The following is a 17,583-nucleotide window of genomic DNA, read 5'->3' on the forward strand; positions in this document are numbered from 1 at the left end:
CCGGTTATTATCAGACATCAGTGTGTTTACTTGGAAAGATTACTGTATATTTCCACTTTTTGTTTTGTTTTTCCATCGTAAGTTTGGTCTTAAATTTAATTTAGAAGTGGTATTAAAAAGTCTTAAAAAGTCTTAAATTGAATTTGTTTATACCTGTAGACACCCTGTGAACAGCACCTGACCAGGGGAGAGGAGGTGATTTGTGTGGTGTTTTGGGACTGAACAGCACCTGATCAGGCGAGAGGAGGTGATTTATGTGGTGTTTTGGTGTGTGTGTGGAGCAGTGTCTGCACGTGTGTGTGTGGTGACCAGTGGAAACAGACCAGTAGTTTATAACCAGTGAAACAGACCAGTAGTTTATAACCAGTGAAACAGACCAGTAGTTTATGACCAGTGAAACAGACCAGTGGTGGGACTGTTTGTTTAAAACCAGACTGATGATGAGGGTGAGCATGGTGGATTGATGTCTGGTCCTGGGGTTGATATAGACCCAGATGTGTGTGTGTGTGTGTGAGATGTCTTGTCCTGGGGTTGATATAGACCCAGGTGTGTGTGTGTGTGTGTGTGTGTGTGTGTGTGTGGGAGATGTCTTGTCCTGGGGTTGATATAGACCCAGGTGTGTGTGTGATGTCTGGTCCTGGGGTTGATATCAGGTGTGTGTGTGTGTGTGTGTGTGTGTGTGTGTGTGTGTGTGTGTGTGTGTGTGTGTGTGTGTGTGTGTGTGTGTGTGTGTGTGTGTGTGTGTGTGTGTGTGTGTGTGTGTGTGTGTGTGTGTGTGTGTGTGTGTGTGTGTGTGTGTGTGTGTGTGTGTGTGTGTGATGTCTTGTCCTGGGGTTGATCTAGGCCCGTGATGCTGATGCGTGGGGCTGGAGTATTGAGTGTAAAGCCAGGGTGGGACTCTCTTGGTATATTTGGATTGTTGTTCAAGGGTTGCACTGAGGAAACTGCACTGTTCTCTTTTTGAATTAATTTATCAATGCTTATCAATATATTGATCCAAATCGCTCCATCCCCACACCATACACCAACACACACACACACACCATAGACCAACTCGGTAGACCACACACACACACACACACACACCATAGACCAACACACACACACACACACACACACACACACACACCAGTGGCGGCTGGTGGTTTTTAAAGTGAGGGAGGTTGTGGTGGTTCCGTTGGTGGCATAAGTATGTGAGATACAAGTTGTTTCAGGGTGTTTTTGTGGACTACAGTACTACAAAATAGCAGGCAGGGATACAATTGATACAAAGCCACCAGTGTGGCACCATTGTACTTAAAAAGCTGGTGGGCAGCATGTCTTTGGACTAGACGAGGCCAGAAGGAAAGGCTGCAAAGCCAATTAGTCAAATCAGGCCTACTCTTGATTTGAAAAACTAGATTCCAAATTTTGGGCCTACCATTTGGCCTATTTTCACCCTCAATTACTAAAGCTATTGGTTATTATTTGACTAATTTCATTTTCAGCTGCAATTGTTTTAAGAAAAATTTAGACACAAGACCAAAAGTGATGCCATTTAAAATGCTCTGAATCATTCACTAGCATCCTTTCCACAATATTAAACAACAAGTTACAAAGGCAACAAGTAAGAGAACATTATTTCAGAACTATTAACATGGGCTGTTAGCCTAACATTGTTTGTGGCAAATGTGGATGTTAATGGATGTTTCAGAATGTTGGTCAATGTGAAGGCTAATTATAATAGATACGAAACACATCGCGTTTTGAAACATTCATTAACAATTTCAATTCAGAATGTCAGCTGAACGAGAACAGTCAGACTAACGTATGAACGATTTAAAAACAAAACAGTACAGCCGATTGTTTTTTTATGGTACCAGTTAGGGATGGGCATAATTAATCGACGATCGATTAATTGATCATTAAGAATTTCGTCGATGACATTATTTTTTCATCGATAAAACTAATGCACGTTCTGTTGCGTAGTGTGAGTCTTGAAGGAATGCAATGGATTTCGCTATGTGGCAGCAATTACAATTTTACCAAACAAGGGCAATGTTTGAAAAAACGCCACAGGCCTACTCAGTTACCTGCAAGTTTCCGTGTCTTTCAAAAGTAAACATGAAGAGGTCACGGCGTGTGGCGTGGAACCATTTTGATTAAAAAAAAATGACTTAGTTCATTGACGACACTGCGAAGTACAACTCGGCCACAACTCAAATTATGTACCACTTGAACAACGCACATCCGACCATGGTTAGTGACAGTACACAACTAAGTAAAGTTTTAAACATTTGGAAGTGGAACCCACCATATTTATCAGCACTGTTGGAAATAGCCTACCATCCTACCAGCCTCCATCACTTAGCTTACCGTGGCTAAGTTAGCATCCCTACCTAACCTAGGATTGCTGGCGAACTTTGCTTGCAAAAGGTAGATTCCAAAAAGTAGCCAAGCTAGCTAACTGGTTGTTTTAAAAACGTGTGCTTTAACAGTTACTGGTTGTTTTAATGGAGCTTTGTTAATTAGCCTAATTCATTGTTAGGTAGGCTAACGAGTAAGTTGTGTTTATGATAGTGATGTGTCGTTCGTGAACGATTCGTTCATTTTGAACGAATCCTTACAACGACTCGAGAGTAACGAGTCCTCTCAAAAAAAGATTCGTTCTTTTTCTCGTTCATGACCGCGCATCGGGACAACTGGGACTGTTGCATTGGCTAAGCCAAGGAAACAGAAATGATTTGTTGAATGCAGGTCACGTAAAAATGATCCAAAGACCCGTATCCAAGAGACCCAGTCGGAAAAAGAACGAATCATTTCTGTTTCCTCTAGCTGACTGTACTGAGCCTATGCAGGTCACGTGGAAAAGGATCCAACGATCCATATCCGGCAGATGAACGAATCATAGATCCAAAGACACGGTTGTCAAAAGAACGAATCATTGAACGAAACAGACACGTTTGGCAAAAGAACGAAACATTGAACGATCCGGCAAAAGAACGAATCATTGAACGATCCGGCAAAAGAACGAATCATTGAACGATCCGGCAAAAGAACGAATCATTGAACGAAATACCCATATCCGGCAGATGAACGAATCATAGATCCAAAGACACGGTTGGCGAAAGAACGAATCATTGAACGAAAGACTGATATCCGGCAAAAGAACGAATCATTGAACGATATCCGGCAGATGAACGAAACGTTGATCCAAAGACGGTCGGGAGGTGAACGATTAGGTCATCTGCCGGATACAAGTATTTGGATCATTTTTCACGTGATCTGCATAGGCTCAGCATGGGAAGCTAGAGAAAACCGAAATGTTTCGTTCATTTTGACTGGGCTCTGGATATTTTTTCACGTAACCTGCATAGGCTCAGAAGAGGAAACAGAAAGGACTTATTAACCTAGTTCACTTCCGAGTGTCTATGGTTAGTAAGACGTGAATGATATTCGTTCACAAGAAATAATTACAGGTTTAGTTATTTTAACTTTTTAAAACTTTACTTACAGTTCAGTGCAGCGTAAATGTTTGCCGTGATCATTAAATGCTTATGTGATAATAAATGACCATTTCATCCAAACTTTCATATAATATTATTTGAATGCAGGAATTAGTATCTGCTGGTTTACATGTAGTAACCTCCATGAAAATATGATACGTATTTGTAGTGGACGTATTTACGCCAGTGAATTGGCTATAAAATTTAAAAATGTTGAGTAGCACCCCCCCCCCCCCCCCCCCCCCCCCCGTTAAAATGAACGAGTGACTCGAAAAAAGATTCGTTCAATTTACTGAACGAGATTCAAAGATTCGAGGTCGGTAAAATGATCCGAACTTCCCATCACTAGTTTATGAGCACCGGCTTCTAGCTGTCGGCGCCGCTGCTTAAGAGTACAGCAGCGCATATTTTTCAAGTGTAACCATTAAACGGATCCGGTTTAACTGCCACAAGAGTTGTCTATCTTGTAATAAAGATCTCATTGAGGAACACGCTGTGTTTTATCTTTTTTTCACTGCATTTTAATATAGCCTATAAATAGTGCAGTTTTGATATATTTTTTTTAATGATTAATCGAAAATCGATCGTTAATTCTCCCGACGATCGATTAAGACAATTTAATCGAATGCCCATCCCTAGTACCAGTGAGCTATGAGTATTTTGCATACCAGTTAGCATTAACGGCAGCGGTTTTACCATTGGGTTTAGTGACTTGGATTTTTGGAACAGGTTTCCCTGTTGTTTTGATACTAACCTTCTCTCAATGAATGAAACATGAACAATATCTTCGTTTTCCATTGCACATCCTCTTTATTTGCCATCTTTCTACAACAATCTTTAAGGGTGACGTGTTATCGATATCCTTCTGCAGAATCAACAGAATGGTATTAATGTCTAATCTAGGGCTGAAACGATTACTCGAGTTACTCGAGTAACTCGATTACAAAAAATGTTCGAGGTAAATTATTTGCCTCTAGGCTTCGTTTAATTCATATTATTTACGATGGCGTGATGGCGGAGAATCTAGAAACCAGCCGTAAAATGCCTTTCCGCATGATAACTGTATGAAGACATTTGTTTATAGCGTTGCTAGACAACATCAATATGCTGTAGTGACAAGTTTAGTATGTTGCCAATTCAGTGGCAGAGTAGTTGACCATAGTGCTCATCATTGTTTGACATGTATGTGAGGCATTGTGTGCGTACCTCATGAAAGTAAGGGTTTTCATAAAGTTACTGTGATAATCGTGCATTTGGGCTTCATGCGAGTACACATTAGGGCTGTCAAAATTGCTCAAAAATAACATTCGAATGTTCGTTTGGAAAAAAATAACGAATTCGCACTATTCGAATATCTGGTTTCCTATTTTACGCAGTTGCTGTCAATACGTCAATAATGCGACAAAACCATGGTTCAAATTAGTGGGATATATATATATCCTATAAACAGCCCAGTAACGTGTAGGCCTAATCATGAAAAGCCACAACTTTGTATCGCTTGCATTTCACCACCACACCTGCAAGCGCGCAAACTATAGTACCGTAAATCCTCAAATAGTGGCCGGGGCTTGTATTTACTTAGGCTGCACAGCGCACCGGCCTTTATTTGGGGCAGGCTTGTATTGGGGGCAGGGCTTTATTTCTTACTTATCTTCTGTTATAGAATTGTATTATTTAAATAATGGGCATAATTGCAGTAGGCTAATATAATTCATTGCATATGCGTGTACACTTCCTGCACATCGCGTAGCGCTTTAGGTCGGGGTGTCAACGTAAAAAATAAACATCGGAGTTATGGTCTCCACTGTCAGTCACGGAGGAAAAGATTTCCAAAGCCTTGAATTTAATCATTTTTCTAGACACTCTATTATGCTTATCGCGGACTGAAAACATTTATTCAACGAGCTGGTTTGATATCCAGCCTAACTTTCTTTCTACCTCCACCTGCTAGTCGTAGCCTATCGCATTCGTCTCGGGTCAATGTCAAACTTCTTTTCTGCTTTTTCTCCCGAATGTTCTTCAGCAATCAGCATACACCAACTCTTTGAATTTAATATCAAAGTTACGTAAGTCTACTAGCCTACTTCTTTATGATCCCTTCTGGAAAAAGTAACCTAGCCAACTAAAACGTTACAGATAAACAACAGTAGGCTATACGATACGTGCATTTAGGCTAAACATTCGCCTAGTAGTCCTACGTGCGGAAATTTCAGCCCATGAGATTAGCCAACAATATTATATAATATAATATTAAACATGAGGAGAACATGTATTTGTGAATTGCATTCAATTAAATTGTGATGCCTACTTTGAGCCGACGGACTGATGCTGGTAGGCTACAGTAATATACCGGTAGGCTACTTTATTTTACCCCCGGCTTGTATTCGGGGCCCGGCCTTTATTTGTCCGTATGGATGTCCATGTCTGTTGTCTTGCACAGACAACCAATTGAAATTGCCAGGAACAAAAATGATGAACGTAGGCTATATGATTTTGTAATGTAGTGCAACCGTGGCTAAACTGCTGGGTTATTCTCAATGAAAAAAAAACATTAGGCTATAAGAACGATCATCGCAAGCAGCACTGCTTCCCCGACATCTGCGGAGTGGCTCATTCACAAAGCAGATAGAGGCGCTTGTACCGCGGGAGTGTTTTTTCACATTCAAATATTAATTTTCATGTTCGAATTCGCGTTTTTGGATACAATTCGAACTTCGAATATTCGTTGACAGCCCTAGTACACATTGCTACTAAGAGCGCTTAGCATGCTAAGCGGAGATTTAGTCATGATTCTTATGTTGAGTCGACGTTATAAGGATGGGTTCATCCTGTTCAGATTTCGACTGGATGAGATATGAATGAGATCCATGTTGCCTAGTGTAATGTCCACTTTTATATGTATTCAGTTATATTAGTGTAATTGTTATCGTGAAGCAATAACTCCTGTTAATGTGATTCAGTGCAGTGCAGTGCTGATTAGTCCGTATTCTCATTGCAGACAACACACATACTGTATTGTACGATCACATGCATCGTCATGTAATGGAAATTGATGAATGCACATTAAAGGGAGATAAAGAAGACTGCTTTTGGTATTGTGGGTGTTTTAACAGACTAGAACCAACAAAAACATTAACAGGTCACCATGCTGAGCCTCTACAATGTAACGTAAAAGTTGACGCTAGCTAGCAGATGTGTGATTGCTAACTAATATAGACACTAGCACTAGTTGGAACGTACACTACTTGTGATTATTTTTAGCCTATGTTATTAGTTGATAGTGATGACTAGGCATCATGTTAGGTAGTAAGTAAGCAAACAATTCTCAAAGATCTCATGTCATGCACTCTTCATTTCTCCCTATCGCAAGTGTGGTCACACACATACACACAGCTGTTGCGCTTTGAACCTGGTTGCAGGACGCACTATTGGTATTGTTGTTTAAAAACGCAAAAGTAATTTTTATCCGATTAATCGATGGAATACTCGGTAGAATACTCGATTCCAAAAATACTCGATAGTTGCAGCCCTAGTCTAATCCCCTTCCTCCAACGCCAAATCCGTTGTTTATTGGTTAAGCGATGTTGGCGCAGACTCCGACGCTAGGGAGGTCTTTCCTCCCCTGGGCAATGTAAGTGAATGAGCCCCACGAACCGCCAGTATCAGAGAGATTACATTGATCTCAATGGGAGCCAAAGGGAGGACGTCCTCCGTGCAGTAATTTCTTGTTATGAGGGGGTGCTAATGTTATTTTAACTCAGGGAAACAAATTATAATATGCATAGTATTAAATACTGATATCAAACTGCATTTTTAAAGGAGTTTAGTCTGTTAAATTACAAAAATACATTTCTCAAAAAGTTCTTCTTCCGTTTCCTCAATGGAAGAACCTCCTCTGACACACACCATAGACCAACACAGTAGGACGTTTTCAGCACACCCTCTCCACACTCAGGACCCAAACACAGATGACCACACACACCCACACACACACACACACACACACACACACACACACACACACACACACACACACACAGGCCTACCCCCCCCCCCCCCCACACACACACACACACACACTGTACACACACACGGTAGGACGTTCCAGCACACCCCTCTTCACACTCAGAACCCAAGCACAGATAACCAGATGGCCTCGGGTACGAATGCTGGCTAGATGCAAACATGGCTTAAATGCCAAGGCCTCTGTAAGGATAGTGTGTGTGAGAGGGAGAAGGAGAGTGTGTGTATGAGGGAGAGAGTGAGAGACAGAGAGAGAGTGTGTGAGAGACAGAGAGTGTGTGAGAGACAGAGAGAGAGAGAGAGAGAGAGAGAGAGAGAGAGAGAGAGAGAGAGAGAGAGAGAGAGAGAGAGAGAGAGAGAGAGAGAGAGAGAGAGAGAGAGAGAGAGAGAGAGAGAGAGAGAGAGAGAGAGAGAGAGAGAGAGAGAGAGAGAGAGAGAGAGAGAGAGAGTGTGTGAGTGTGTGAGTGTGTGAGTGAGTGTGTGAGTGAGTGAGTGAGTGAGTGAGTGAGTGAGTGAGTGAGTGAGTGAGTGAGTGAGTGAGTGAGTGAGTGAGTGAGTGAGTGAGTGAGTGAGTGAGTGAGTGAGTGAGTGAGTGAGTGAGTGAGTGAGTGAGAGTGTTTTGCAGGCAGAGGTTGCTCAGATGCGCACACTGGGTGGTCTGGGTGTCGGACCCGGCCTTTGAGTGGAGCAGGGCACTGAGCACACACACTGTACACACACACACACATACACACACAGGCTTGAAGCTGCTCTTTGGAGCTCTGCTGTATCTGCAGATTCCTGACCAACACACACACACACACACACACACACACACACACACACACACACACACACACACCACACCACACATACGCACAGATAATGGATTCATTTGAACCATTGCAGTGACGATTCTGTGTCTTTTTGTGTTCATCAATGACACACACACACACACGCGCGCCGACACACACGCGCGCCGACACACACGCACACACATACACAGATGGACTGCTTTCATAATTCAGCATATGGGAGGATCTGGGACTGAAGCTCTGAGGATGGGTGGATGGAGAGAAAGGTGGGTAGAAGGGAAAAAGAAGAAAGAAAAGAGGAGGGATGGTGTGGTGGAGTAATCAAACATGGAAGTGATGCGCGTGGTAACTATGTCATTTCCTTGTGCGCTGGCATAAACAGCAGGCCTCTGTGAGGAGCATGAATATTGCATGGAGGAGCACTTTACATGGCCGCTGCGATCTGCTGCTGTAACCCCACAGCTGTGTGCTCCAGCTCACACACACGCACACACACACGCACACACACACGCACACACACACACGCACACACACACAAGCACGCACACACACATGCACACACACACAAGCACACACACACACACAAGCACACATACACACACAAACAAGCACACACACACACACAAGCACACACACACACACACAAGCACACACACACACACACAAGCACACACACACACACACAACACACACACACACACAGACAAGCACACACACACACACACACACACACACACACACACACACACACACATGCCCATGTGTATAGTCTACCCAGGGATCCTACACCCCCAGTCTTTCCTCAGGTTGTCTGTTTGTATGTTGTCCAGTGCTTTCTTTCTCCACCCTTTTGTCTCTCTCTTTCTCTCTTCCCCTCTTCCTCTCTGTCTGTCTCTTTCTCGTGTGTGTGTGCGTGTGTGTGAGCGTGCACGTGTGTGTGCGTGCATGTGCCTGCCCTATACACAACCAGTGGCGGTGCCAGAGATTTTGTTCTGCAGGTGCTATGGGGGTGCTTGCCATTTTACAGAAGGTGCTATGAAATTAAGGTGATGGCATATGTGTCACATGGTTCTCCACTACAACACCTCCCCACCACATCGTCACATCTGTTTACATGTTTGCTCTCTGAAGCGTCTTTGTGGTCCATGAAAAGCATTAGGTTCCGACGGACGCGCACATAGCAGTGTTCCTCTGCGACAGTCACTGACAAAAAAATGCATGCAGCATGTTCTAGATTCCGCAATCCCAAATACTTCACTTACTTCAGTGGGGGTTAAAGTTGGCGCAAGATGACCACAAAGCCACCACTACCATGTCTGTCATATCAAACTAAACATAAATAGTTCAATACATTCTAAACTAAAGATGGCAAATTAGAATAGCAGATAGATATTTATAGATGGCCTATAAACATGTCCGTACAAAGAGAGACAATTCTATTCACATATCTGTGCTAAAACAGTCAGACTCAAAAATGTTTTAAAAAGTATATATTATTTCAGGTCACAATCAATAAAACATAGAAGCTTATGTATACCTGGCTAGCACAGACAGACTGCTCGTCCTAGGCTAGAGTCTCAGATTTTTTTAAGGCGGATCCAGAAAAATCCCCAAAAAAGAGTCCGCATTCATTAATGTTACACATCTAACAAGACCGTTTCTCCTTAAATCTTAAACGGTTTAAAGATGCAGGCCCCTTTTAAGAGTGAATGAAACAAAACAGTAGGCACGGTGTAAAGATGCAGGCCCCTTTTAAGAGTGAATGAAACAAAACAGTAGGCACTCAAAACCACAATAATCAGAGCTAGATCATTGTACCATTTTACATAAAACTTAAAACTTTACTTCTTAAAGAACAGGCAAAAATGCTAACAAAACTAAGGTGGAAAAGCCATAAGCAAAACCAAAATCTGGGCAAGCCAGCAGACTATAGCATGGCTAGCACCCTCAGTAGAGGTGTAGGGTTGATCTCTTTGATCACAACGTCCCTCTTCTTCTATTTCAGATTCAGATACCCCTTGCATTCCTTCTTTTTCTTCAATGCACATGATTCTTCTACTCGTGGAATTTTGGGTATCAAAACCGATCCATTAATGAGAATTTGTTGATATACCACTTGGCAGTGCATTAGCTCTTTTTCTCCTTCTATCGTCAGTTGTTACTCAGCGCTGTTACACGCACTGTTTCTTAAATAATAGAATATTTACGTGTGTGTGTGTGTGTGTGTGTGTGTGTCTTACAGCAGCAGCTGAGGGTGGCCAGTGAAGCCTGTGATGGATCCGTGATCTTTGTGGCAGTCTTCCTCATCTTCCTCCTCTCTCCGCCTCCTGCGAGTGGAGCGTGCCCGGTGGACGCCTGCGCCTCCCCTGCTCCGGGGTCGAAGGGCGCGAGCGATGAAGAGCGAGGTCCCCGCGGGGGGCACGGCGGCGCAGCGGAAGTCTGAGGGCCCGCTGAAGGTTCCGCTGGCCCCGCCCCCTCCGGAGCCCATGGACACCACCAAGAGCTTCCCTGCGGACGTGGACATGCTGGGGAAGGCCGGCAGCGAGTTCCAGGAGGCTCGCCATCGCCCCCTACGGGACGCGGAGCACGAGTGCGACCGCGACAGGGGCCTCCCCGGGCGCAAGAAGCGCAAGAGCCAGCAGGCAGCGGGGCCCTCAGACTGCTCCGCCCTGAAAGCCCCCGCCCCTCCCCCACTGACCCCCCGCGTGCCCCCGGCCGTGCTTGAGGGCCGCAGCGAGGAGGAGCGCCACCCAGAGTCCTCCCTGAGCGAGTGCGCCTCCTCGCACTCCTCCAGCCTTCGCTTCGGAGACTCCGACACGCTCAGCACTGACGAGGAGGGGGGAGAGGGCCCCAGGGCCACCGGTGTGGCGGGGTCGGGGGTTTCCACGCACACGCACACACACGGCGCACACACACACGGCGCACACACACGCTCCCAGCCACCGCCTCCCCTTGCTCGGACTCGGGCCAGCCGCTCCCAGAAGTGGGCGGAGCCAGAGGCGGTGCTTCTGAAGCGCCAGTGCCTGAGCTCGCGGCGGCCACACCCCCACAGGAAGCGGCTGGTGAAGGCGTCAGCCGGAGTGGTCGGTTGCGGGGGCGGGGGCTCTGGGGGAGCGCAGAGGACCAGCAAGCAGAAAGAGCGCCTCCTGCTGCAGCGGAAGAAGCAGCGCGAGTCGTTTGTGCGCAGGAAGTACGCCCTCCTCCAGAGCTCCTCCTCCTCCTCCGACGAGCTCAGCGCTGACTCCACCCCCTCTACCAGCGAGCACGACGACGACGTCTACCTGGACGTCAGCAGCACACAGAGCAGCGCGGCTAACGCAGGTACGCTGCTAACGCAGGCACACACACGCACGCACACACGCACACGCACGCACACTCGCACGCACACACGCATGCACACTCGCACGCACTCAAAAACACACGCACAAGTTTGGCCCAGGTAAAGGCTCCATGTAGCATGAAAAGTTGAAAACGTTTCTATGATAAGATATCTAAGCTTTTTTTATGTGTTCCAAACTGAGCCCCGTAGGTCTTTCATTAAGTCTCAAGCTTTTGAGCTAGCTACTGAGCTACTTGAGCTAGCTACTGAGCTACCTGGGCTAGCTACTGAGCTACTTGAGCTAGCTACTGAGCTACTTCTCTACCAACTACAGGATAGCCAAGTTGACTTGGGGTGTGGTCGTCAATTCTCTCTGTAGGTCCACAAATTAACAAACACTTTAACTGTCCTTATTTCAGCCTCTGAAATGGAATTGTAGCTATTAATAACACCATTCCTGATCACGTGGGTTTCTGCCTGTGTGTGTGCGTGTGCGTGTGCGTGTGCGTGTGCGTGTGCGCGTGTATGTGTGTGTCTTACGCGGGTTTCTCCCTGTGACAGCCCTTTGCTTTGCCTTGATGTTTTCGTTACAGTCACTCGGTAGCGCCTCCTTGAGTCCAAAGTGGTATTGTGAGGGAGGGCGGTTCAGCTCTAGCTGGTTAGCATGCTAACTTTGGTGAATGTCTGGGCAACACCGAGCATAGGAGTGTTTGACATGACATCATACCGGTTAATTCTCCACATTCTGATGCAATTTCAAGTAAAACATTTTTGTAATAAAAATAACTAAATAAATCATGCATAAAGCACCTTTTACTTAACAGTATTTGTTATATTGTGTTAAATGAAAAAAAAGCTGACTGTGTTAACGCTGGCAAACCGATGTTGCTCATCTAGTTTCCCCCCACACTGTGTCGAAGCACACACACACACACACACACACACACACACACACACACCCCTACCTTATTAGGAGTTCAGTAATGCTCTGCTCTATGACATTGCCCTGTCCTGCGTATCTCTTGTGTGTCCCTGCTCCAACCTGATGAAGGCAGTGTCATCATACACACAAGTGTCCACATGTACACACAGATGCTCATACGCACACATGCACATACGCACACATGCTCATACACACACATGCTCATACACACACATGCTCATACGCACACATGCACATACACACACATGCTCATACACACACATGCTCATACGCACACATGCTCATACGCACACATGCTCATACACACACATGCTCATACACACACATGCTCATACACACACATGCACATACACACACATGCACATACACACGTATGCTCATTCACACACATGCTCACACACACACACACAAGTACAGACTAACAGTCAACATGTAGCAGCCCATACACACACAGGTTCAAACCACCAGTTAGAGCATGTATCAGTATGTGTTCGAGACACACACACACACACACACACACACACACACACACACTAGGAAAATCGTTTGGAATGAGAAGGAATCAAATCTACTCCTTCTGTTCTCTCCTCTCTCTCTCTCTCTCCTTTCTCTCTCCTCTCTGTCCTCTCTGTCCTCTCTCTCTCTCTCCTCTCTCTCTCCTCTCAATTCAATTCAAATGTTCGGCATGAATTCAAATGTTTGGCATGAATGTACGATACACTGTTGCCAAAGCACTTATAATAATAACAATATAATAATAACAATAGTAAAAATAATAATGGTCATACAGGAACAGATCAATTATATAAATACTAGGGCCGGGACTTTAACGCGTTAATTAAGAATAATTCATTTCACAAAAATTAACGCGTTTAAAAAAATGTACGCATTTTAATCGTATCTATTTTTGCACCGCGGAACGTTTCTCACTGGAGGAGTTTCAGACGGACCGATTATACTGGCGCACAAACTAACGCGCATACATTCGGTTCAAACAAGTTGAACCTTAGACATACATATATATGTCTATGAGTTGAACAACAAACCACAGTGGCACAGTGAACATGAACAAAGAAGCTGATGAGACCGCGTTGGTTGGCCCAGTGAATGGGACATTTTGTTACAAAAAATGAACGGATGGAGGCGTCGATAAGAACATGGTTCAGTGCAAGCTATGCAACAAGGAATTCGCATATCACCGCGGCACATCGAGTATCACCTCAATGCAAAACATATAGCAGCTAGCGTGGACGTTAAGCCTGACTCCGGGTACAACCAGAGATGTTTTCTAACAGTCAGGGTTTCCAATGTTCTGAATGTACTTGAAAGTATTGTGTTTTACTTAAAAAACCCAAAGTATTATAGTTTACAGAAGGTCTACCTATCTATAGGCTACCTGGATTTCTGAAATGTACTACATTTCTAAATATGGTATTGCTACACTTAATGGCAAAAATTGCATTGGTCTGTTGGACTTGAACAAAAATAAACAATATTTGTGTTGCTTAAGCTTATGTATTCAGTCATTATTCAATGGTATACTAAAAATCCATGTGAAAAAAATTACTTCTCACTGTTCTCAGGTGAAATATTTATTTGCGATTAAAATGCGATTCATTTCGATTAATTAATTACAAAGCCTCTGATTAATTCGATTAATTTTTTTAATCGAGTCCCGGACCTAGTAAATACAAAATAAAACAAATAGATACATACAAAAGTAAAGTCATTACAATCAAGGATGCAAACACGGCGCTTTTCGGCGCCTCCCGCTTTTTCCACGTCAGTTTGGGTGACTTGTGTGAATCGTGCAGATCCGAAGAGTTGTTTTTTTTAGGGGGGGGGGGGGGGGGTCTGATAATTATTTTATCAACAGTAATTCTGGATTGCCTCCACCAAACATGTAAATAAGAAACAAGCAAATCAGCAGCAACTATTTCCCAAACCCTCGAAATATATTGCAATGGAGATTTAACCTTACTTTCTGTTTGAAGATAACGCTGCAAACCCATGACAGCACGCGATATGCTTCCATCGCTTTGAGTGAGCTGTGGGCCACGTCACGATGGATGGTTTAGAAATCGCGTCGCTCATAACGGTGTCATGGGTTTGCAGCGTAATGTAGCAGATAGTGTTGAAGAATGGGTTACTTGAATTTGGACGACTTACAATTATTATAAGAGTTGAACAACATTAAGGCAGTTATTTCCCGTTTTATGTGATTGCTGAGATATCCATAACGTTGTATTCAGTCTTACTGGTGGTCCTTTTGTATTACCAACAGGTGCACTTCGTTGTGGATACGTAAAGCCTACTGTTTTCGCTACGTGTTTAGCATGACATCGCATCGTCAAATTCACACCTTGCAACCGATTAAGTGAACTAATTTTGTTTAATTTTTTAGAGTTAGAAAGAAAAAAGTCTCGAGTAGCACAGGACTCCCGTCTGTATGAGACTGTTGTGGCAAGTGCACGGCTCTGTTTGGTATTGAGTGAGTGAGCCTAGTGAGTGTGCAGACAGACAGTGATAACGTTTAGTAAACAGACTTGGAGCAACTGTCCGACCCAAGCTGGTGAAAGCTGCCATAATCAGCTGCTGGATATAAAGGTATAGCTGAAAATAGTAAAAGAAACTAAATGGTTAAATCATCACGAGTGATTGGTAGATATCGTGGCTCTATTTTATCATGCTGGTTCATTAATCCTGTGGGTATGCTACCCTATTCAGTAGCTCCACCAGCTAACTAGCTAGTGAACTCTAGCCTAAAATGTTAACCTTCTCACTTGAGCTACAAATCCCTACCATGCTACCGTATAATTAGCACCTATCTCAGCAGATGTCTTCATTATGTTTATTGTTATAAATGTGTTAATTTCTCTTCCTAAAACCCACTAGAGGACACTATTTAAAAGGATATTTTCCAAAAAATCTTATGGGGGAGCATGCCCCCAGACCCCCCTAGTTTTGCTGAGTAACAGGAAAAATAATACATTTAAATTAAATATCTATCTATTATATAAATAAAACTCTACACTGCTTTCTTTTAAAATGCATATGACACCTCAATACAACATTTTTCAAATAAATAAAACAAAGGAGGTATTACACAATCGATGTATATGTTTTCTTAAAATATACATATACTTGTTAAAATCAACATTTGAATTCCGCGCCACTGAGCTACCGACTTCCCAAGTGCTCACTTCCGCCCGCGTTATAAAATGGAAATGACGGCAACGGCGGGACTCTTTTGAACTTGGTCACTGCGAACAAGGTGAAAGTCGTCCTTACCATTCGCTGTTTTGCAGTCTCTGCATATCTCTCGGAATTTCGCCTACCGTGTTTTCGTGCGCCCCATCCACATGCACATTGTCAGGGGCGGAGTGGGAAACAAAAATCCACCAGGACAATTTTGTCTGCACCGGCCCACCACCGGCTCACAACGAGCCCATCTGGCCCAAGATACGTTCACTGTACAAAGGCAGAGCGATACGCAGGTGCCATTTCCCATGAGGCTTTGCTTCGACCATTCTACATGAATTTTTGAAAAAAATAAAAAATTTAAATCGCTGGCCGATTTATATTTGTGGTCATGAAAGTTATATAACGTCTGAATAAAAAGAATTAGATCAAGATAGGAGGTTAAACAAAAATCAGTAGGCTGCAAGTGAGTTCGACAGACACCATAGGTGAGAAGTTGATTGTCAACTTGTGTTATATATATTGGTTGGACTCCCACCAGATTCAGCTGTCGGAGAAAAAAGCGTTTTTCACAGGAACAAGATTTGATTGACGTTTATTTTAACTCAATGGGCCGCTCATGAACTTTCCACGGCTGCGTGCAGTCTTCAGAACTGCTTCTCGTGATCGGTACGGCTAAATGCCCTCAATCTCGTGTACTAACTGATCCTGATCATAGTCTTCCTCAATTTCTGAATCTTCGCTCGAGTCTGTGACATAAACTTGCTTGAAATCGCGGACTTCTTCAGCCTCCATCACTAGTTCTAGAACAGTGTTTCTCAAGCTTTTTCAGACCAAGGACCACTTAGCCAATAAAAAAAAACTCGCGGACTACCTAACTAAATAGAAAATCCCCGGAAAAACATGCCTAAACACAGACCTGGCGCCAGACAATTTTTAGCGGCACATGAATTTCGCGGGTGGGCTCTCCTTTTTTTACGTACCGGTAGGCTGGTTATAGATATGATGATGTGCAAGGCAAAGCACCTGGAACCCTGCTCCATGCGTGACTTGGTTATGTTACAAACTATAGTTCGCTCACAGCCTCATACTCCCAATCCCATCACACACTCAGACAGGCCAATGTATCACAAAACACAAAGATGCGTATACAGACCGCAGTAATTCAGTACCAACTAGAGGTCGACCGATATATCGGTCGGCCGATGTATCGGGCCGATATTTGTCATTTTTAAATCTATCGGCATCGGCCGATTTAAAAAAAAAAAAAAAAAAAAAAAAAAAAAAAAAAGTTTTACAAAGAATTCTCCCTTCCCCCCTCCCATGGCCCAGACAGCAACCCTAAAATAAAGACAAGTCATAGTCTGTTCACATACATATATGTATATACATTGAAGAAAAGAATAACTAAAATAATAATAACAAAAATAATAAATAATACATAAAAAAAAAGGGGGGGGGGTCCTCTGGATTCCTAGATTATGGATGTTTGTAAGTATTAGGCTGTGTGTGTGTGTGTGTGTGTGTGTGTGTGTGTGTGTACGGGGGCACGGACTTCAGACTTAAGATACTAGTAGGGGAGTAAAATTGTGTGCATCTACTTATTATTAGTGTGACGCTTTAGCATGCAAATTAATGGGAAAACTGGCCAAAAAAAATTGGCAGCCCATATCGGCTATCGGTTAACCCTGACCTCTAAGTATCGGCATCGGCATCGGTTATAGAAAAACCCATATCGGTCGACCTCTAGTACCAACAGTAGGCTAGCCCACTGGAATTAATACATGCATCCTAGTAGACATCATTTCGGAATTAAGA

General features: G+C 43.7%; 1 protein-coding gene across 4 annotated transcripts in view; it reads left to right on the plus strand.

Annotated features, from left to right (window-relative positions):
• rnf111 (ring finger protein 111) overlaps positions 1-17,583 on the plus strand; it is a 73,717-nt gene that overhangs the window by 4,568 nt on the left and 51,566 nt on the right. For 3 of the 4 annotated variants that reach the window (XM_080841183.1, XM_080841186.1, XM_080841185.1), the window contains exon 2: positions 10,545-11,623. In XM_080841183.1, coding sequence (XP_080697309.1) covers positions 10,696-11,623 — 928 coding nt within the window. In that variant the 5' untranslated portion in view covers positions 10,545-10,695. Of the gene's footprint in view, positions 1-179; positions 248-10,544; positions 11,624-17,583 lie in introns of those variants that run through there. The other variant, XM_080841184.1, reaches the window with a different exon arrangement.

This window comes from Sprattus sprattus (genome assembly GCF_963457725.1).
Source record: "Sprattus sprattus genome assembly, chromosome: 6".
Lineage (NCBI taxonomy): Eukaryota > Metazoa > Chordata > Actinopteri > Clupeiformes > Clupeidae > Sprattus > Sprattus sprattus.